This window comes from Lacerta agilis, chromosome 2, assembly GCF_009819535.1.
Source record: "Lacerta agilis isolate rLacAgi1 chromosome 2, rLacAgi1.pri, whole genome shotgun sequence".
Classification (NCBI taxonomy): Eukaryota; Metazoa; Chordata; class Lepidosauria; order Squamata; family Lacertidae; genus Lacerta; species Lacerta agilis.
The window spans coordinates 25,172,071-25,195,573 of record NC_046313.1 but is presented as its reverse complement, the minus strand read 5'-3'; the positions used below and the strand labels follow the sequence as shown (position 1 = coordinate 25,195,573).

The 23,503-nt window shown below is 47.8% G+C and overlaps 1 protein-coding gene across 1 annotated transcript in view; it reads right to left on the bottom strand.

Moving 5' to 3' along the window:
• KIF19 (kinesin family member 19) overlaps positions 1-22,234 on the bottom strand; it is a 42,243-nt gene extending 20,009 nt beyond the window's left edge. Inside the window, exons 1-5 of the mRNA XM_033138962.1 lie at positions 22,166-22,234; positions 19,022-19,102; positions 4,218-4,328; positions 2,473-2,560; positions 1,483-1,619 (exon numbers count right to left, since the gene is read on the bottom strand). Coding sequence (XP_032994853.1) covers positions 1,483-1,619; positions 2,473-2,560; positions 4,218-4,328; positions 19,022-19,102; positions 22,166-22,210 — 462 coding nt within the window. The 5' untranslated portion in view covers positions 22,211-22,234. The remainder of the gene's footprint in view (positions 1-1,482; positions 1,620-2,472; positions 2,561-4,217; positions 4,329-19,021; positions 19,103-22,165) is intronic.
• Between the last annotated feature and the right edge of the window lie 1,269 nt (positions 22,235-23,503).

The following is a 23,503-nucleotide window of genomic DNA, read 5'->3' as shown; positions in this document are numbered from 1 at the left end:
CCTACCTGTAACTGGTATTAAGAAACATGTTAGAGAGGATGAAACAAGAGAAGCCGGAACCTTAAAATGCAATTGTATTTAATTTGGGTTATAAACATTGATGCTGGGTGAGTGGGAAGTCACTAGTTTTGTTGAATTTGGAATACAACTGTTGAGTAACAAATGTAACATTCTATATGTGAAAAGATAAAACATTCTTTTCCTTTTTAAAAAAGAGAGAGAGTGAATTGATTTGAGAAGCAGAGGCTGCTGAGAGCTGGGTTCTTGCACAGAGGGAATGCCAGAAGCAAAAATGGGCAGATGACGGCTAATTTCCTTCGCCTTCTCTTGCATTCTCCCCTACAACTGCCAAACCCCAGTTTTCTCTTAAAAGTTGGAAAGAAGCACAAACGAAATGCAGGGCTCATGTCCCAGTGGTGCTTTTCCAGTCGCTTCCTTCCTTCGCTTTATTGCCGTTTGTTCCAAGCTGCTAATGAGTGTCAATATTATACTAGCCTGAGTCCTGGTGTGTTGCCAAGGGGATTATCTGCACCCAGGACCGTGTGCACAGGAAGGGATGGGGGGGGGGTGGAGCTGCCAGAGAAGAGTCAAGTTATGGGGTACAGGAAGGGGGTAGGAACCCTTGAGACAACAGCAAGATTTCAAGGCAGGGGGCGTGCTTTGGTTGTGAAGGCAATCTTTCCCCACGCAAGTGTTTAAGGCGGAAGGCATGTGCATCATCACGGCAATGTGAAAGTAAGTATGCCTTTCAGAGGTGCCTGGCCACCCAGCTTCAGTGTAGCTCAGCTGCTTGTTTACATCTTGCAAGGATGTGCTTCAGCAAAATCTCCAGCTTGTTACTTGCACACTCCCCTGTAAGTAAGGAACAACTGTGTAGGAAGCAGCTCTAACCCGGGACTCAGCACACAGGAAATGGGAAACAAAACAACATTATCGGGCTGTGATTCCCCTCCAGTTCTGGGCCATGATGACTAGCTCGTCAAGCTTTCTGTGGGCATCTTTGGAATTTGGACAGAGCGCTATGGGCACCCCCACTCTGGCGTTGCTTGCCCCCCCCCCATTTCCCCAAGTCTCTTCCCTCCTTGCCCTGGACAGATAGAAAAACAGAAAACATCTGTGCACACACACATTCTTTGATTTCCCATGGAGTCTAGGTAAAAGCTGGATCCTGTATGATTAAAACTGATCTTCCTTCATTTGCATTGTTCTGCGCAGCCCTCACCCAGTCCCCATCAAAATATAAATTACATTGGTGGACCATTTAGTAAAAATAAATAAATAGATGTGGTCCTTGCCGGCACCATAAAAATACTGATCCAAGATCGACATAATTTTTACATAGGGTGACAACTGGCATGGGGGAGACATTTGTGGAGACCAGGAGAAGACTTCAATGGTGCCCTTGTGCCCATGGGCGCCATGCTGACAACTCCAGAGATAGGTCATCTTTCGCACCCACACCCTGCTTCCAAGGTGACCCACCTCCAAATAGGACATAGACACCTTGTAGTCCATGTCATCACTGGTCTCCTCGATAGCACGGAAGAGGTCGTTGAGCGTTCGCACATAAATGCCAGGTTCATTGTCTGTGCCAAGCATGGTATAGGTCTTTCCACAGCCTGAGGGCAAGAGGAAAGCGGGGAAAGGATGAATTGGTTGCTGAACTGGTAACATGTTTCCAGTTTAGGGCCACCCAAAGTTGGATCTCCATCTTATTAGGTTGCTTCTTGAAAGGACCACTTTGCTCCTTCAGCTCTTTCCTTCCTAACAAAGGTCATTTTCAATATACTAAAAACCTCTGGTCAAGATGTATTGATCCACATAATAAATAGCTTTCTGGATGTCCAACTCCTTACCTTCTGTGTTCAGAAAAGCGTAGGGACAAGACTATAGAGGCTAACATGTCTTTTACGGAACAGGGTCCTATCTGGAACGAATATGGTGTGCTGGAATTAAGATAGTACAAATAGCACTTTGCTCAAGGATGTGCAAGGGCGTTTACACTACTTTTGTGCTTTGGATTTGCTCTGCTGTTAGCCAAAGGATGGTTTGTTTTCTAACGGTAACATGGTGCGCTTGAAAAACCACCACACAGAAGTGGACAAGGCCCTTGTAGGGTGCTTGCAGGCTTGAGATCGGAGGACATGTCTTTTATTTGGTTTTTGGGGTGCTCACACAAATCTGCTCTCAGGCTCCCTTTCTCTGACTCCCTCTATCCTGTCTAGATCCTGAGTCACTCCTCTTAGAGACATTACTTAGAATTCAGCCCTGGGTGCAGAGATGGCTTCTTTTGACCCTTCCTCACACATGGAGAAAAGAGCTTGGGGCCCCATGAGAGAGGGAGCAGTTCTGAGGCTTTGTCCCATTGCTTTCAGAACTAAAACAGTCCATGCCTAGAGCAGCCTATAGACCTCGGTTCCTAGAGTGAGAAGAGACGGTGTCTCACGTTCCCATATGAGCCTGTTTTCTTACCAGTGGGGCCATAGGCAAAAACGGTAGCGTTGTAGCCAGAGATGACACCTTCAATGAGGCCTTTGGTGGTGGCACGGTAGACCATATCCTGAAAGAGGAGGGGAACAGAAGAGGGTATCAAAGAAACATCTTGTTTCCAGGAAGGCAGCGGAAACAAATTGCTCAATATGAGGCAGCAGGTGGCAATGAGCTTTGACTTTTCTCTAACACCACCTGCTCTTTGCTGCTTCCAGCATAGCATAACAGAGCCCTCCAAAGGCAAGGAGGAACTGCATTCCTTAAGACAACTATTTAGCCATGAATTTGAGTTGCTTTTACGCGGTTTTGCCTTTATCACAGTCTTTTAAAAATAAAGCTTATGATGCTTTTAAATTTTACTGAGTAAACAGCCTCAGTCCTGTATGTCTGAAGGAGCGTCTCCACCCCCATCGCTCAGCCCGGATACTGAGGTCCAGCTCTGAGGGCCTTCTGGTGGTTCCCTCATCGTGGGAAGAGAAGTTACAAGGAACCAGGCAGAGGGTGCCCTCCCTCTGGAACGCCTTCCCACCAGATGTCAAGGAGATAAAGAATTACACAACTTTTAGAAGACATCTGAAGGCAGTCCTGTATTGGGAAGTTTTTAATGTTTGATGATGTTTTTATATGTGCTGGAAGCTCAGAGAGGAGGCTGGATGCAGTCCTCAGATCATATAGTGGAACAGCATAATATAATGGGCAGGCTCTATCAGACTCTGTTTAAGGGAACACTTAAGAGTAAAGTTCCCAGGAGTCTTTGGGGGAAGCCGTGACTCTTAAGGTGGAATAAGAGTGCTTTAATTGATGGCGTGGAGGTGGCCTTGTAGTCATGCGCTCTCAGTCACTTCCGTCCCACAATGTTCTCTCCTTACTCACTGCTCCTGCTCCTTCTCCATCTCAGCCCCTTACCACCTCTCACGTCAGGAGTAAGAACTGGCAAGATGAATGGCAGATCTCACTCAAGGAGCTCCAGTTTCACGGCAACGTGCAAATTAGCTTGAAATGGAGCCTGGTGAAAGCGGAGCTTGTGGTTTGGCCCAGGCATGCCACCTGCCACCACACCTGAGACAGGTTGGAAGGCAAGGCTGGGATGTCAGAGGTGCCTTAGAGCTCGGACCATACGTTTTACGGCAGGCCCGTGTAACACTCCCCCAGTTATCTTTTCTAATCAGAAGCAGCTCTGGGGAGGTTGTGATTGGGAACTGAGGAATTGCTTAACCCTTTTTCCTCTGGGAATTTCCCCACTCTAAGCTTCGCAGATGGTTTTTTATTTGTGCCGGGGGAAAGATAAGGGTACTTTACGTTTCTTCCATTGGGTGAAAAAGGGGAGGGTGATTCAGAACTGAAAACAACACCCCCGGGGTAATATTTAGCTCTTCCACCTCAGCATCACTTGGATCAGCCAGGAAACCAATGCATGTGCTTATCGCCACATCACATGTACTTTGGGCTCAGGTCCCTGGTTAACTAGGTACAGTCATACCTCGGGTTACGGCTGCTTCGGGTTGCGCACTGCGCCAAACCCGGAAGTACCAGAATGGGTTACTTCTGGGTTTCAGCACTTGCACATACGCAGAAGCACTAAATCGCACTTTGCGCATGCACAGATGCGCCGAATTGCGACCCGCGCATGCGCAGGCGCGGTGCAGCGGGTTGTGAATGTGCCTCCCACACGGATCACGTTCGCAACCCGAGCGTCCGCTGTATACATGTTCGTCCTACTTATTTACCTGGGTAGCAGCGAAATCAAAGGCTACATCAAACATGTAGGACTTCTCTCGTGAGCGGTTGGCGCGGAGCACGTCATCAGGGTCCTCCATTGGGTCCATCAGAACGACCATCTGCAAAAGAAAAAAGTGATGGGATCTTTTTCGGTATACATTACACTGGAGAACTGGAAGCAAACCGCAAGGAAACAGCTGGAAAACGGAAGAGAAAATGTGTGCACCAGTTCTTACTTGGCCCAGAGGAGAGTCACCCTGCTGCCATGGCTAGCCACTGTTTCCAAATCCCAAATCTTTCCAGAGTACAGTGGTACCTTGGTTCTCAAACGCCTTGGTACTCAAACAACTTGGAACCCAAACACTGCAAACCCAGAAATAAGTGTTCCGATTTGCGAACTTTTTTCAGAAGCCGAACGTGCTCCGTTTTTAGTATTACCCCTTCTGATTTGACTGCCACACTTCCGTTTTGAGTGTTATATTGAGGTCTGTCTGTTCTTGCTATTTATTTTGCGTTTATGTTTTTGCGGCTCTTTTTTGTTCGTTTTTGTGACTGTGTGGAACCCAGTTCAGCTACTGATTGATTGATTGATTGTGTGTGTGACTGCAGTACATTGTTTATTGCTTTCATTTTATGGATCAATGGTCTCATTAGTAAAATTCATGTTAAATTGCTATTTTTGTTGTTGTTGTTCAGTCGTTCAGTCGTGCCTGACTCTTCGTGACCCCATGGACCAGAGCATGCCAGGCACCCCTATCCTTCACTGCCTCTTGCAGTTTGGCCAAACTCATGTTAGTAGCTTCAAGAACACTGTCCAACCATCTCATCCTCTGTCGTCCCCTTCTCCTTTTGCCCTCCATCTTTCCCAACATCAGGGTCTTTTCTAGGGAGTCTTCTCTTCTCATGAGGTGGCCAAAGTACTGGAGCCTCAACTTCAGGATCTGTCCTTCTAGTGAGCACTCAGGGCTGATTTCTTTGAGAATGGATAGGTTTGATCTTCTTGCAGTCCATGGGACTCTCAATAGTCTCCTCCAGCACCATAATTCAAAGGCATCAATGGTTGTTTTTAAAAGTATGGAACGGATTAATCCGTTTTGCATTACTTTCTATGGGAAAGCGTGCCTTGGTTTTGGAATGCTTTGGTTTTGGAACGGACTTCCGGAACGGATTAAGTTTGAGAACCAAGGTACCACTGTAACAAGATTTGCCCATCCTCTTTATGCTCCCCTGCTATGAGGAAGCAATAAAGTGCCATCATGCTGGCATCCCTTAGAGCAGTGGTTTCCAAACTTAGGAACCACATACAGCCCATAGCCAATGAAATATCGAAGTTCTGCCCAAGGTAGCTGCAGCACCTAAAGCGTCTCTGCCTGTTTCTCCCTCCCCATCTCCGAAATCATGTCCCTTGAGGTGCAAGAGCTTTTAATAAGCTGCGTAGCACACCAGGATCCCCTGAGCACTAAGACTGCAACTGTGATCTGGCTTCTAGCTAATTAGACTGCACAGTGGTAATAAGCTGGGAAATACCCAGCAGAATAAAAATCTGCTAGGAGGAGGGTTAGGATCTGATGTGGGGGAGCCTGCTGGGATGCCTCAGCGGTAACTTCTATATCATCACACTAGCCCAGTGGTGTGTTCACAAGCCTGTCACCCAATGGAGGAGCAGATATCCTCAAAGGGTCTTAGTCAATTGCTACCACACCCTTTTAACTGGGTGCACCAGTGATGGAACGCCCAGACTTTCTGCATGCAAAGGATGCTCTCTCTCCCACTGAGCTGTGGTCCCTCCCACAAGGCAGGTAGATCTGAGCTGAAGGGCATCAGGAACACTGGAAGGATGGAACAGAAGAGCGTTAGACAGTGAAATAAAGCAGAAGGGAAGTAGCAGAGAGACAGACAGACAGACAGACAGACAAATACAATAGCTATTAGAGCAGGCATGTCCTAAGTCTGTTACGGGGGGGCCTAATCCGGCCCGCCGTTCGGTTTAATCCGGCCCCCGGGGCAGTCTTAGGGTAAAATCCTAAAAAAGGTCAACAACTTCAATCCTAAAAAAAAGGCCAACAACCCTGGTCGCCCTTTTGGTCGGCCCTCATGGCCCTTCACTTCATCGAATCTGGTCTTCTTTGGAAAAAGTTAGGACACCAGTGTATTAGAGCTTCCACACTGGCTGTTATCCTGAATGCAGGTGTCCACCCACCTGCCTGTGGATCATTAATCTTCCTTTGTGCTTCTCTCTGATCCCTTCCAACCCTAATCTGATATGACAAAGGGGACAGGTCCATACTAGCCGTGCGGGTGCCATTGCTGGTCTTGGATCAGGTGTCTGTTTGCTGGGCTTAATCCCAAGCAGATCGGTAGCCACTAAGTGATATGGGGGTGGGAGGGAAAGGGTGTGTGTGTGTGTATGTCTGCATCGCTGAACTGTTGTGCTATGGAGTCAGCAGGGTTGGGAGGGATTCAGCCTTGATTCCTTACCGGCACCTACAATTGCAGACCCTCCAAGTGTCCCTATTTTCCAGGGACAGTCCCAGATTTACAGAAGCTGTCCCAGATTCTGATCTGATCCCGGAATGTCCCACTTTTCCTTAGGACGTCCCTATTTTCATGGGATAAGTGTTGGAGGGTATGGAGTTATGCAACCCCTGAACCGAGGAGATAAGTAACTACACAACCTCTAGAAGACATCTGAAGGCAGCTCTGTGTAGGGAAGTCTTTTAATGTTTTGTTTTTGTTTTTAGGGGCAACCCAGACAGATGGGTGGGATATAAATAATAACATTATTATTGTTGTCATTATAGAACACCTCTATTTTCCTTGGAGAAATGTTGTGGAATATGTATCTGCTATGGATTGCAGTGTATTTGGGGATTTTTTTTTCCTTTTTGCCAGATCCTGGAAAGGGGAATGAAACTATTGGATTTGTATTTAAGGATTTGCTTTCTTTGGGCAGAAATGAGGCTACAGCTAAGTACACACTACACCAGGCATGTCCAACAGGTAGATTGTGATCTACCGGTAGATCACTGGACGTCTGTGGTAGATCACCAGTAGATCAGTGGCTCCCCCCAAAGAAGCTAAAAAACTTTGGCTTCCCTAAAAAATATCTCAATGTCTTTGCCCTGCACCCCTAAAAGGACCTGAACCACCCAAAACAGGGCTTTCCTCCTTAAAAAAAAAGCTCAACGTCACTTTCCTCTTCCCTAAAGAAGCTCAACAACTTTCACGTGAACCCCCTAAAACAGGGCTTTCCTTCCTTTGACCTGAACTGGGTAGATCAATGCCAGTTTTTAACTCTGTGAGTAGATCATAGTCTCTTGGAAGTTGGCCACCCCTGCACTACACCATTAAAGGACATCCGTTCCTCGCAAAGAATTCTGGGCACTGTAGTTTATGCTGAGCGTTAAGGGGAACTGTAACTGTGAGGGACAAACTACAGTGCCCACAATTCTTTGAGGGGAATGAATGTGCTTTGAATGTGCTTTGAATGCATACAGTACTGTGTACACAGCCTTATTCTCTTTGGAGCTAGCCTGCCTAAATGAACTTGAATCCCAGAGAGATTTTACCTCAGTGCTGCAGCTTGGCCTTCTGGGAACGACTGCTAAGGGTTCACCTCATAAGATTTGTCTCTTGGCTTGGGGGTGGTTATGTAATGCCTAATGCCAGCCCCTCTGCCTGAGACCTCTGGCACTTAAGAGCTTTCGCCGATGAAGGGAAGCCTCTCCTTTCCCCAGTTCAACCGTTCAGAAGCAGAACTGGATACCTGCTACAAAAGTAGCTACCGATGGCACAGTAGATGTCAGCATCTGTCCCCCTGTGAGAGCAGCTTGTCATTCTTGCGTGTGCAGAGATCAGATTGCCCTAGACGGCAACGTTAGGTTGGGTTTCACCGTCTCCAAGAGGCCTTAAAAGGGGCCGGTGTGTAAGGCAATCGCCATAGTAGGCAGGCAGCAGATAAAAAGAAAGGGGCGGCTTGGGATAAATTAACCAGTGTGGTATGCCATATGGCAGAATCGTAGAGTTGGAAGGGAACCCCGGGATCATCTAGTCCAACCCCCTGCAATGCAGGAATATGCAGCTGTCCCGTATGGGGATCGAACCAGCAACCTTGGCATGACCAGCACCACACTCTAACCAACAGATCCCCACTCAGCCAGGGTAACATTGAGCCAGGGTCAGCCTTAATTACCAACCCTGCATGGTTGTTGTGAGGATGAAATGAAGATGGAAAGCAGCGCCTTAAGCTCATTGGAGGAAGAATGGAAAGCTGAGTGTGGTAAATAAATAACTTAAGGAACATATCTTGGGGATTCCCTAGCATGTCAGAATCTTCCACCAATATTATTCTCCTTTTAAGATCCTTACGCCAGTGTGGTGTAGTGGTTAAGAGCAGTGGACTCGTAATCTGGTGAACCAGGTTCGATTCCCTGCTCCTCCACATGCAGCTGCTTGGTGACCTTGAGCTAGTCACACTTCTCTGAAGTCTCTCAGCCCCACTCACCTCACAGAGTGTTTGTTGTGGGGGAGGAAGGGAAAGTAGAATGTGAGCCGCTTTGAGACTCCTTCGGGTAGTGATAAAGCGGGATATCAAATCTAAACTCTTCTTCTTCTTCTTCTTCTTCTTCTTCTTCTTCTTCTTCTTCTTCTTCCTAAGTTTATGTCAATCAATAGCTCCCATTGCGAGCATTTACAGCAAGAGCCATGTAAAAGGATTTCCCTGTCCTTCAATGCCACTGAAGCCACATTACCATTCTCTGACAGTACCGCTGTGGTCTAAACCACTGAGCCTCTTGGTCTTGCTGATCAGAAGGTCAGTGGTTCGAATCCCCACAACCGAGTGAGCTCCCATTGCTCTGTCCCAGCTCCTGCCCACCTAGCAGTTCGAAAGCATGCCAGTGCAAGTAGATAAATAGGTCCCCTGTGGCGGGAAGGTAAACGGCGTTTCTGTGCACTCTGGTTCCCATCACAGAGTTCTGTTGTGCCAGAAGCGGTTTAGTCATGATGGCCACATGACCTGGAAAGCTGTCTGTGGACAAACGCCGGTTCCCTCGGCCTGAAAGCGAGATGAGTGCCGCAACCCCATAGTCGCCTTTGACTGGACTTAACCGGCCAGGGGTCCTTTACCTTTTACCATTCTCTGACATTAATCAGGTAGAAATAGTTGCAAATGGGACACAAATAGCTCTGAGAAGACATGGCAGCAAAGCAGAGGGAGGGAGGATTGAGAAGGAGGAAGCACCCAACACAAAGCAAAGGAGCAACTTTTATCTTTAAGCATTGAATGCAGTACAGTATAACTGCTCCTCCACACTCCACCACCCCCATTTTCCTGCTCCACAATTTCATTCATGGTTGGAATCTACATGGAACGGGTGGGAAGGATCCCACATGCATATGGCATGGCTCAGAAATCAGTTGCAGATTTGAATTCCTGACAGCATAAGACTCGGCTTCTTGACTCTAAATACTATTGTAACTCAAACACACATTTGCTCTGGCCTTCAACATTTGAGATGGGTACTGAAATGTAGGTGGGTTCCCACATGGCAGGACACAGTGATAACAGCAATAACTTTTATTGAACTAACAGAAGTGGACAACAGGGGCAAAGCAACTTCTTATATACATTTCTGGAGGCCTGGGCTACTCCCACTCCCAACGTGATTGGTTGTCTAAACTTCCAAGCTGCGAATCACGACTCAAGAGTTTAAGAGCCAATGGCAGAGGCCCAAATCCTGAAATGTTCTGTGACTGGATATCCTGTGTCGAATCAGAACACAGGGGCTCAGAATCCTTAGTCCAGACTCAAGCTCAGGCAAACACAGACCACTGAATACATCACAGGTACTTTTAAGCAGAAGAAGGCTGATCGCCGAAGAATTGATACTTTTGAATTATGGTGCTGGAGGAGACTCTTGAGAGTCCCATGGACTGCAAGAAGATCAAACCTATCCATTCTCAAAGAAATCAGCCCTGAATGCTCACTAGAAGGACAGATCCTGAAGTTGAGGCTCCAGTACTTTGGCCACCTCATGAGAAGAGAAGACTCCCTAGAAAAGACCCTGATGTTGGGAAAGATGGAGGGCACAAGGAGAAGGGGACGACAGAGGATGAGATGGTTGGACAGTGTTCTTGAAGCTACTAACATGAGTTTGGCCAAACTGCGAGAGGCAGTGAAGGATAGGCGTGCCTGACGTGCTCTGGTCCATGGGGTCACGAAGAGTCGGACACGACTGAACGACTGAACAACAACAACAACAACTTTTAAGCAGTGCTATTTTTCCAGAAAAAGAGGTGCCAGAACTCAGTTTGGCTGATAAAAAGCCCTGTGTTTAGGACCCACCCTATTCTTGTTTTTGAAATATGTTTAAAACTGTTTTAAATGTTGTTGTGATGCATCCTGGGACATATCGCCGCTGCCACCACCATCATGATCATTTTAAATAAATTTCACTGAGGTTAGGGATGTGTTGTCTCCCTCTCCCTCCTTCCTCCCAGGATTGGGATTTGAATGGTTACTCTCTTTCAGGTGGAGACACAGGTAACTCTCAGCAACAAGAACAGCCTGTGCTGTTGGCAGCAATCTTGCCCATTGTGCCCAGAGAATCAGGGCATTGTTTCAGCGGGCATTCATGGGCGCTTTGTGAGCAAGGCCAAAAAACTCAATTGGCCGGCCTCATAACTTCGCTTGGACAAATGGGCCTCTGTGTGATTCTGTCCTGAGGTTTGTGCAGAGGATCTGAAGGAAGAGAGAGGGAAGGTGACCTACTAGGGAGAGGGACACTGATAAACAGGGTGGTCTCCTCCTCTTCTTCCTCCCCTTTAAAACCAACAGACAAAACTCCCCCACCACTCACTGCAACAGAGGTTAGATCCCCTACCTTTAACAACTGGTAACAATTCAACAGGAAAATCTTTACTCCCACTAATGCATATCCGTGCGAGGAAACAAACTCACCAGTTGATTTCTGCCTGTATAATGGAGTTGTTAAAGGCACAGTAATGAGAGACAAGGAAAGCTGACTGAGAGGAAAGTGTGCATCTCTGCATGATTATTTGCTCCGACTAAGTTTCCACCCAGTCAGCTTTCTCCAAGGGCAGCTAATTCTGCTACATCTTTGCTTTCGGTGCGGTTGGATCAGCCAACCACTCCCAATGCAAGGACATACCCATGCCAGCCTCAGTTGCGGTGCTGATCATGGCCATCTTACGCATAAGCACTAGGGGTGCAGGGCACCCGGGTGCCGGGCTCTCAGGGATGCCAGGCTGAGAGTCCGGGGCCCGAGAGTTGAGTCCAGGGAAAAGCCCGTCCGTCGGTCAGAGTGCTGTGGCGGGCGGCTCTGTGTAGCGAATTGGGGGACGACCAAGCCAGCGAGACGCTGAGGCGGGCGGGCGGCTGGCCGGCTCCACCCTCCTGCGCACCTGGGACTGGGCAACCGCGGGGGGGGGGCACGCCAGGCAGATCTTTGCACCCCGGCACCGCATATGTTTAAGACAGCCCTGGTGCTGATAACACCAAGGTGGCAGGTTCGATCCCCGTATCGGACAGCTGCATATTCCTGCATTGCAGGGGGGTTGGACTAGATGATCCTCAGGGTCCCTTCCAACTCTACAATTCTGTGATTTTATGTATTCTTCAGCCTTAGAGGAGGCTGCATCTCTGCATGAGCCATTTCTCTAATCTTGTCACCTTTCTTTTGGGGAGGCACTCTCAGAACAGCAAGTCTTGCTAAAATACGAGATTTTTTTAAATACAAACAACAACAATCGTGTTCATTAGTTTTATCATCTATAGGCTGCAACGCTGGCAGCATTGTCTCACACAGCAGGACAAAACAAGAGAAATTAAACCGAGCTGAAATACCCGAGCAGGGGATGTATCAAAAAATAATTGCAGCCATAAGGTAACAAGGAAGAAGAAAGACAAGGACTAACACAGATCAATAAATGCAGGGTATGGACTCCTCTTACAGTGTGCAATTCGGACTCTTTTACATCTCTGAAAGCAAACCTTTGGGCATCATTCAGAGCGAAGCGTTTCCCCCCAACAGAATTCTGCTCAGCTATCAGGAGTTTTGAGGGCGAAAGCTTGGAAATGGTTTGTTTGTGTTGCTGTCAAATCTCTCCTGGCCGCTTCTGGACAGACACATCAGAAATTACAGAACACTACAAATGACTTCTACAAATCTTGCTGCGGGGATGGAGAACTCAGGACCTTCCGTCGAAGGAAGCCTCTTCTCAAGACTGTACATAGCCGAGACACGGAGTAATCTAAAAGAATCTCTCCTTCGAGGCAGGGCACCCCCTTCCAACATTTCTCTGATGAAAACAGACAGTCCTGGTGAGTGGGCGGAGATGTGAGACTTGCTTTCCACAGGTGAGGCTTTTAGAAAGGAGCTCAGCTTGCGTGTGTGTGTGTGTGTGTGTGTGTGTTGTTTTCTCATTATTATTTTTTTGTTTCCCCACCTATTGGTTTTATCTCACTGCTGGTCGACAGGCAAATCAAAATGTGTGTATATTTAAATTAATAAGCAAACACAAAGGAATAACATGCTCTGCCACCTTTTCTGGATGGAAAATCTAGGGAGGAGAAGTGGCCTCTGGAAACAAAGGGTTCCCCCTTGGGTGACGGATCCAGGAAGCCCCAGCACCACAGTCATGGCAGTGTCTTGAAAATGGAGGATAGGCCTATCGGGTGTTGGTGGGGAGGATGTACATTCTTGACCTAGACTAGACACCTTCCTGGTGAAAACTCTCTTCTGGGATAGAAGTGGAACGTGTTTTGTTTCTCTTTTTTTTTTGAAAATTCAATGCTTTTTGGTGAACAGGGATAGACGGATATGATAAATAACATACATTCTGAGACCTGGGTTGGGCAGGCTGAAAGATTGAAACCTCTCTTTCTTTTTCTCTTGCTGGCTCCGTGAAGTGGTTAGGGAGCTGGGCCTGGGAGACCATGGTGCAAATCTTGACCCAGCAACAAAGCTTACCTTGGGCCAGTCACCCTCTCTTGGCTAAACCTACAGGGTTGTTGTGTGACACGGAGAGGAGGGGGAGAAACGTATAACCCCTTGAGCTCCTTAGAGGAAAGTTGCGGGGGGACGGGACGGACCTAAGTGCAATCATAAACAAATTAAAGAGCTCTGACTAAAATTTAAAACATACTAATTAAGTCCCGGCCACAGCGAGGGGCTTATGACGAAGCTATTGCCGGTCACAGGATTGAGGCAGGAGTGGGGCTTATATTTCTCAAAGGGGTCTCTAGTAGTCTCTGCATTAGTCCCCCAGAAACAGTTCTGGCATGGTTCCTCCCTGCTTAACCCCCACTTTTTGACTCCAGAGTATTATTGCCATGACGACAAGTCACTCCCATAAACAATGGGCTGGCATGGCTGATAAGGTATCCACGAGGGAGGCTGTCTCCAAGGCAACCCCTTTTATAGGAGAAGGGGGGGGGAGCCCTCTATTCCGTATCGCTGGGGGAGCAGGAATAATCACGATAGGGATTAACAGAAACTTGCCTCTCCTCACATGCGGGCAGCCAGTTCCCATGAAATTTGAACCATTTCAGCTCCTACTGTTGCCAAAATGTGGGGTGGGGGGAAGGCAGGAGAAGCTTCTGTAGGTCAAAGCAAAGGAAACAGCGAGCACAAGGATTAGATGAATTGCAAGGAGCCTTTTGACCATTTATGATCATCAGCAACCTAACCTTTGGCCACACGAGACTCGTATCCATTTATAACCCACTCACATGCAGTGATTTCTTAGATGCATGTCCCTTCCGTGGAGGAAATCTACAGCGACTGCATGCTGTTCTACTGTGTATTATCACCAGGCCTGTTTTTGTCACAGCTGCTTTGGACTTTCTGCCATGTATACATTGCAGTGAAACAGACAGACGTTTGATTCCCACACGGGTAGCGGTGTTTTTCTGCAGCAGCAAAGATGAGGAAGGGTCCTGCGACATCTTCAAAGCTTACCAGCCTATAGTTTTCAGTTTATAGTTTGGTGGGTCACGGGACTCTTTGTTGTTTTAAAACAAACATGGATTCCCTATAGGCAGGCAGAAATAATAGTTTGGCTAAATACCCAGCTCTTATATACAACCTCTAATAAATATTCAGCTCAGCAAATTTTGGATTTCCATCTCCTCCTTCCCAGTTTTGCTATCCCTTCAAGACAAGTCTCATGTTCTTTCTTCTTCATTGCCTGTCCTACTTGATTCCATCCAACCTACAAACCCACTACTCTCAAATTGCTCACTGCCCCCTTCCATCCTTTGCTTGTTTCACACAAATGTAGGAAAGGTGAAAAACCAACCAATTTATAAATTCCCCAAGCTACATCTGTTTTCTCTTCCTTTCTTTTCTTTTTAAAAACACATCTTCTGTTTTCCTGATGCCCCAGTGACATTCTGATTATGACTTTTCCTTTTCCTTTGGGTAGCATTAAAATTATATTATTGGAGCCAAAACTCAGAGGGATCAGACAGAAGCATACAGCTGCAATCAGGGGCATTTCTCTGGGGGTAGCCTAGGGGACATGAGCTCCAGGTCTCTTGGATAGGACCCAGATCTCCTTCCGCAGACCCCCTTTAAAAACAACAGGTTTGAAAAAACAACAACAACACAATCCTTACAAAGCATCTGAAGCAAAGCACTGTGCCAGTCTAACCTCAACTTCTTGCCATCTTAATATGACAGAGTTCCTGCCACATGTACTGTACTAGGTGCAGAAAACTTTGTCTGTGAAGGAAAGGGAACAGACTGCACTTCTACACAAAGATTGAGAGAAACAGAGATTGGAGTTTGCGCTTTGTAAGCCTCTTAAGAGTTTGGTGTGGGAGCTGTAGACTTTGGATGTCCATTGAAGTGAATGAGCTGTGCTTCCACCTACAGTCGTACATTGGTTGTCAAACGCCTTGGTACTCGTATGTTTCGGCTCCCGAAAGATTGAAACCCAGAAGTGAGTGTTTTTGAACTTTTTTTAGATGCAGCTTCTGCTATTGTTTCTGGCGCACCTGTGCAATCGGAAGCCAATCGGAAGCCACGCCTTGGTTTCCGAACGTTTCGGAAGTCGAATGGACTTCCAGGACACATGCTGTTTGAAAACCAAGGTAAGACTGTATTCTCAAATTCTACGTTTTTGTAAAGGTAAAGGTAAAGGGACACCTGACCATTAGGTCCAGTCACGGATGACTCTGGGGTTGTGGCGCTCATCTTGCTTTACAGGCCGAGGGAGCCAGCGTACAGCTTCTGGGTCATGTGGCTAGCATGACTAAGCCGTTTCTGGTGAACCAGAGCAGCGCATGGAAATGCCGTTTACCTTCCTGCCAGAGCGGTACCTATTTATCTACTTGCACTTTGACGTGCTTTCGAAACGGTTGGCAGGAGCAGGGACCAAGCAACGGGAGTTCACCCCGTCGCGGGGATTTGAACGGCCGACCTTCTGATCAGCAAGCCCTAGGCTCTGTAGTTTAACCCACAGCGCCACCCGCATTTTTGTAAATGAACTCAAATATTACAAAATGTCAATAAGCCCTGAGCAACCTTCTTTCAGAGGGAACCTAACATATCCAAGTCCTGCACTCCTGGAGCATCTTATAACTTAGAAAAGTGAGCCGAGTGTAACAGTATAATGAGCATTAATCCCTCTTTAAAGCTGCGTTCATCTGTCTTGGAAAACACACACACACACACACACACACACACTATAATCTGCCTACAGTTCCAAGAAGATCCAGGAAGGCTCTGCATTGCCCAGACATGATGCAATTCCTAAAACCAAAGCAAATGTAGCACACAGGCGCAACAGCTTGGCTCCCACCGGGGACCGTCTGAGTCTCAGGAGTCAAGCTTGCAGAGTCAATTGCAGTCAGCATTTCCCAGCAACTCTCAAGGGGAGTCCAAGAATATCCTTCTAATCAGCACACCTCATTTCTCTCCTGACTCCAGCAAACAGGGAGACAAGCAGGGCTCCTTAGCAGCTGCTAATGAGAATGTTCAATGGCATATAGACCAAGTCCAGAGACGGTGTTGCGGAGAACTGGGAATCTCAGCTTACCTTCTGTGCTCCGAGGAAACATAGCAAAGGGTTATGATGAAAGACACCAGCACACCCATGAGAAACGCTACAGAAAACATTCAGCTCAGGAGTAATAGAGCAGGCCCACACACACTTGTGAATGGCAAGATGTCCAGCACAGTGCAGCTCCAAATGGCAGCTATGAGGAAGTGAAGATGGAAGAAGCAGGCAAAAGAAAGAGAAAAGGTAGAAAGGGAGGGGCAGCTCATGGGAAATCTAGCAAGGAGACCCTGCAGAAGCCAGTGAAGGGGCCGCTGGGGCAATGTGATCATTGGTGTGCAATTTAAGTAGCCAACCAGCATCTGGGGCCTTGGGCGATTGCCTCCATCTGGTATGCAGGCTGAGACCCTACCTGCCCGCAGACTCACCAGAGTGGTGCATGCCTTGGTTATCTCCTGCTTGGACTACAGCAATGCGCTCTACATGGGGTTACCTTTGAAGGTGACCCAGAAACTACAACTAATCCAGAAGGTGGCAGCTAGACTGGTGACTGGCAGTGGCTGCTGGGACCATATTACACCAATCTTGAAAGACCTACATTGGCTCCCAGTATGTTTCAGAGTACAATTCAAATTGTTGGTGCTGACCTTTAACGCCCTAAACGGCCACCGCCCAGTATACCTGAAGGAGCGTCTCCACCTCCATCGTTCTGCCCGGACACTGAGGTCCAGTGCCAAGGGACTTCTGGCGGTTCCCTTGCTGCGAGAAGCCAAGTTACAGGGAACCAAGCAGAGGGCCTTCTCGGTAGTGGTGCCCGCCCTGTGGAACAGCCTCCCACCAGATGTCTAGGAAATAAACAACTATCCAACTTTTAGAAGACATCTGAAGGCAGCCCTGTTTAGGGAAGTTTTTTATGTTTGAAGTTTTATTCTGTTTTTAGTGTTCTGTTGGAAGCCGCCCAGAGTGGCTGGGGAAACCCAGCCAGATGGGCGGGGTATAAATAAAATAATAATAATAATAATAATAATAATAATAATAATAATAATAATAATAATAATTGCCACATGGCAGAGTTGGCCTTGCACAGAAAACAGTTTTATTCCCAAATGCATAGAGATAGTTTCCACAACTGTGCTCCTGGGAACTTTTGGATTCCTCATTTGGAAACCAGCTACCGCGAACAAGCATCCCTGAAAAAAACAAAGGCGTTCAGTTCATCAGCTCAAGGGAGGGGTGGCAGCCAAGCCCAGGGTGAACCCAGAGTGTGCCTTATTGTACCCCAAAAACCACTGCAAGAAGCAGCGATTCCTCAGCAAGAAAGCAAGGGATCTCTGCAGATATAAAGTCTGGCCTATGTCATCCCTGCTACCTGGGCTCAAGCATATACACAGCTTTTAAAAATAATATTATTAGTCCAAATCCCACTATTACTTGATTTCTCAGCAATCACCTCCCCCTGCAATCTTCAGTGCCAAGTCATTAGCACCCCCCCCCCTTTTCTCATTCACTTTAACATTTGCCAGTGCCCAGATGCTGTCAGGACTTCATTTGAAGAAAGGCCAAGCCAGCTTTCCGTGCCACTGTGCCTTCCACTGTGCCTAACCCTAAGAATAAAGAGGAAAATTCATTTGTAACCTTCATTTGTAACCTTCAGTAGTTGGAAGGGACCATGAGCACCATCGAGTCCAACCCCCTGCAATGCAGGAATCTTTTGCCCTACATGGGTCTCAAACCCACAATCCTGAGATTAAGAGTCTCACACTCTACCAACTGAGCTATCCCTCCAGGACACGTGCCTGCATTCGAAAGATCCCACGATCAGTCTCAGGCAACACCGGTTAAGAGCACTAGATAGGAGGGGATGGAGGAAGGCCGCTGCCTGAGCCACTGGAGACTTCCTGGTATCCAATAATGGACTAGATCAATGGTAGCAAGCATGGTGCCCTTCAGATGTTGCTGGACTACAACTCCCAAGAATCTCAGCCTACATTGTCAATGGCCAGGGATGATGGGAACTGTAGTCCAAGTGTAGTCTGGAGGGCATTGTATTGGCTAAAGGTAAAGGTAAACGAGACTCTGATTATTAGGTCCAGTCGCAGATGACGCTGGGGTTGCGGCGCTCATCTCGCTTTGCTGGCCGAGAGAGCCGGCGTACAGCTTCTGGGTCATGTGGCCAGCATGACTAAGCCGCTTCTGGTGAGCCAGAGCAGTGCATGGAAACGCCGTCTACCTTCCCGCTGGAGCAGTACCTATTTATCTACTTGCACTTTGATGTGCTTTCGAACTGCTAGGTGGGCAGGAGCTGGGACCGAACAACGGGAGCTCACCCTGTCACGGGGATTTGAACCGCCGACCTTCTGATCGGCAAGCCCTAGGCTCTGTGGTTTAACCCACAGCGCCACCCATGTCCAATTGTATTGGCTACTACCAGGCTAAATAAACCAACAGGATAACCAATAGGCAAAGCAGCTTCCAGTACCTCCTATGTGGGATGCATCTTCCAGCCTTCAAGATGATGCACCAGAACTTCTGGATCAGAGGTCGCATTGCCCAGGCAGCTTGGAGCCTCTTTATGTAACAGATTACTCCCTTCAGCAGCCCTGAACTCTTGGTGGATATTGCACCACCTTTCAGTGACCTGCGCTGCATTGTGTGTGTGTTCATGTTTAAATGATTGAAACCCATCCGCACAGCTCGTCCTTGATGCTGGATTTCAAAGTCCCATCTCAAGAACTCACCCTTCCCACCACTTTGCAAGGCATCAGGAAGGAGGACCCCATGGTACCTGATCATCCACTTTGTGAGCTATGAGCGTGGCTCCTTCTTCCAGCTCTGCCAAGCTGACCGGCCGTATGCGAAGAGCCACCTAGAATACAAAGAGGAGATGGATTATGAGCTACAGAGGGATTCCACCCCTACTGACTCAAGGAAGATGAGGAGGAGGAGGAGGAGCGGGTGGGGTGGAGAGAGAGAGAGAGACGCTCAGCACCTTCATGGGAGTCATGGCTGTCCAGAGACAAAAAGCATGAAGAAAGTTCCTTCCACTTCCGAACTCTCTTGGGTCAATTTCTTCCACCACCGCCCTGCCCAGTGTGCTTCACCTGAGCATCGCCTGTCTAGAGAGAGAACCTGCGTCTCTTACAGGCCTTGGCAGGCAGCCACACACAGACAATTACAGTATTTTTCCCTGGATGAAAGGAAACACTGTCCAGAAAGCAGCATCTCTGGCTTCAGACACCGCTGAGCCATGGATCTACAGAAGCTGCTGCAGCCACGTGAGCCAGCAAGGTTCATTTCTTTTCCCCACTCGCCCTCTAAAGACAACAGCCGGGAGCTGCAAGATGTTCTTTCACTGGAGCTGTTTGTTTACCAAAATGCCCACTTTCTCATCACATGATGTCCAGAATTTGGAAGAAAGGCTTTCAGGACACAATCTAGACTGGGTACTTTCTAGGCAACACTGTACCTTGGCATTTGAGAAGTTAAAACACAGCTGATTTTAAATCAAACACAGCAGCTCCTGGGAAAAACAGGTCTTATTGTTATGTTGGGTTCAGTCTGAAAGATCTGCTTGTTTCTTATTCTTCCTCCAACAGGAATGCCTTTAAAAGGCTTTTCCCCTCAAAAAACCCCACACCATTTTATACAGCACCACATGGACTGCTGTTAAGACACTCGTTGCAGTTTCTAAACCACCCCTCTAAACCCTATATAAAAATAATAATTTACTATTTATACCCGCCCATCTGTTTAGTTTCATTTTGTTGTACACACACAGTAGACCTTCACCTATCTTAAGCTGGAGCATCATTCAAAAAAGCAGAGAGGAAATCGAAGCCTGCATAACTGAAATGCAATTCCGTATCTACTGCTTTTTGCATTTTTACTGTTGCTACGACAACTGCCTTTGTTTCTGATCTGTTTTATGGTTTTCTTTTGTAGGCTATCTTGAAAATCTAGATTAATAAAAGTATGTTTAAAAATAAGTCTGCATAACTGAGATACGATTTACAAATGACTGTATACCTAGGAATTAGAATTTTACATTACCAGAGTTTAGATACTAAAGCACACTCTCTTGTGCAACAGGTATAACTGCTTATTTAATTAGCTGGTTAGTTAGAATGTGGATATATACCGTACTGCTTTTCAATAAAAGTTCTCGAAGCACTTTACACAGTACAACGTGGCTTACAAACGTGTTTGAATAAAGTTGGTTACATTCTCAGTACGGGTGGCTCCACATATATGCCTTCTGGTCTAGGCTCCTACATAGGAATATAGAAATCTGCCTTACACTGAGACAGACCTTGGAGACATCCTGTGCTCTACCACCAAGCCACAGCCCCTTCCCCTATTACTCTCTCCCCCTCTGACCCCATCCCTCTCTGTGCTTTTTCTCTCCATCACTTCCTGTGGTTAAGAGCGGTAGTCTCGTAATCTGGGGAACCGGGTTCGCGTCTCCGCTCCTCCACATGCAGCTGCTGGGTGACCTTGGGTTAGTCACACTTCTCTGAAGTCTCTCAGCCCCACTCACCCCACAGAGTGTTTGTTGTGGGGGAGGAAGGGAAAGGAGAATGTTACCCGCTATGAGACTCCTTAGGGTAGTGATAAAGCTGGATATCAAATCCAAACTCTTCTTCTTCTTCTTCTTCTTCTTTTACATTGCAAGATCCATGAGGCAGGAGCCTGTTTTCACTTTATACTTACCGGTATGTGGTCCATGCCTTTGTGCTGAAGATGCTCCAATTAGCACAGACCTAGGCAAACTCGGCCCTCCAGATGTTTTGGGACTACAACTCCCACCATCCCTGACCACTGGTCCTGTTAGCTAGGGATGATGGGAGTTGTAGTCCCAAAACATCTGGAGGGCCAAGTTTGCCTATGCCAGAATTAGCATAATTGTGTAGGAAAACACAGCAGGTTGCACGTACATTGCAACAGGAATTGAATTATCTGAATGTTGGTTTCCAAGATGATCCCATTGTTCAGGACAATTGCCACTCTATGCCATGAACACACAACAATTGACGCCCGGTTATCATCATGTCAGTTTTCATTATTTTCATCCCAGGGTAGCCCCTCTCCACTCCTTATCCAAATATCGATTCAGATACACAAGGCTACAAAGGTCCAGTGTGATGCAACGCACACACCAGAATACACAGGAGCTTTTCTCTATACGTGCACCAGCGGCAACAGCCACAATGCACCCCTGGCTCCTTTACACACAGGTAGACAAGACTCTTCTCCAAGATGCAGCCCGCCTAACCATCATTGGATAACATTTTATTTAGCGACACTTTTGTTTGTTTGTTCACCCTAAGCTCCCAGGGTCGGTTACGGCATTAAAAACAGTATTTAAAATAACTTATATTATAAAGACAATGCTTAGCCAGCCTGAAGTTTTAACTGCACCTAGGGAATAAAACTAGTGGACAGGAGAACTGACACATACTTTGCTATCACAGGTCATTATTTGCAGCTAAGTATGTTTACAGGGCTTGACCTCTTAGGTCTGGGGCATAAGATAAGAGGATTTAGTTCACTGCATAACTACAGCTATTCTAACCTGCCCAGACGTGCTGCGCTGATGGAAAGAGTCAGCGAAGCTCTTTCTGGATCCCATTTTCATAAGGGAGAAAGCTGATCATCTAAGACCATCTAAGGCCTTAGGATACCTACTTTGGCCTTTCATTTACTTATCGTCTAACAAACCAACTTAGCTATTAATCAACTCGATCCCCATGCCGTTGTATTCGGGTTTCTTTGCCAACTGCGTGCGCGTGTACGTGCGTGTATAGCCTACCATTTCAAAAAGTGCTTGCCAACTTTTTTTCTCGTCCTCCTGACGGACTTCGCCGCCCGCTTCCCTTCCTTTTTTTCACCCCTGGAGAGGACTTAGAAACAAGGAGCGCCTTTCACTCACCGTGAGCTGCTGGTCTTTGGAGTCGCCCGTCTCCTTCATGATCATGACAGGTGCGCGCCCAGAAGACCGGGGGGGGGGGTGGAAAGCCAGGGGCGGCTGGGTGTGTGTGTGTGTGTGTGTGTGGGGACTAACAAACAGGCGTCAGCCACGTGCGGATCCTCCTTTTGACTTGTCGATTTCACCTCTCTTACTCCCTTCTTTACCCGAGGCTGCTCCGTTTCAGGCTCAGTTCATTCCGACCGGGAAAAGCAAAGCGGGCGCTTCTCAATGCAATGCAAGACTTGGGAGGGGTCGCCATTCAACGGGCGCCCGCCCCCCCCCCCCCCAGCTGCGCCCCGCACCTTGCCAAATTACGCGCGCGCCTTCCCTTTTTGGAGAGCTGCCGCAAGCTGCAGCTCCGCCTTCGCCTCGCCTCGGGGGACTCTGCCGTTCCCCATCTGGGATCTGCAGAGGCTCAGCCTTTTCTCTGCCCCCGCCGTCTCACGCCTCTCTCTCTTTCTTTCTCTCGCTGCCTCCTGGTGTTTCGGGTCCCCTGGAGATCTTTCCAAAGTGTACACAACAACCGGGCGCGCGGGAGGCTTCCTCCTGGTGACACAGAGGCGCGCGATTGGCTGGGCTGCGCGGTCTTGTCCTGCTCCGCGTCGCCCTCTGCCGCCCAGTACCGAAGAGGGAGTCGGGGGCGGGTGCCATGGAAGGATAGAATCATGGGATTGCAGAGTTGGAAGGGATTCCCACCAGTTTCATCTAGTCCAACCCCCCCCCCCCCTGCAATGCAGGAATCTCGGCATTCGTCCTGGAAGATGTCCCGAAGTAAGCCATCAAACAGCTTCGCCCTAGAACATGTGCAGAGTGCTTTTGCTTCATCACCGAACATAGGAGCCAACTCCCAGGGGCCGTGGTTCCTTCGCCTCCCCCTTATAAAATATTTGAGCGGGGCTTCCCCCTCAAAGTTGTTGGGCATTGCTATTCAAACGGGGGCGGGCGCATCTTGCGATCAATAATGTACGGCTGGGTTTACCTGGGCCCCTCAATATTTTATTCAAATTGGCACCCCTGGCACCGAACACTCGCAGGCCATTTCCCCCACTGCATGATCTGGGGCTGAGGTGGAAGGGATTTCCGTTGAGGGGGGGGGGGTGCAGCACCAGGCTTCAAGAAGAAGATATCAACGGGACAATTATAGTGTTCAAAGTAGCCATAATATCCATTTATCTGTACCACTCTGCATGGGACAAAGCAGGAATAAGCAATTGCGGGGTCAACCATAGCACCTCTTGTAACTTACCTGTTCTCTTCGAGGTTTCTCCTCCTGACACAGTTTGTCTCCCACAGAGCCCC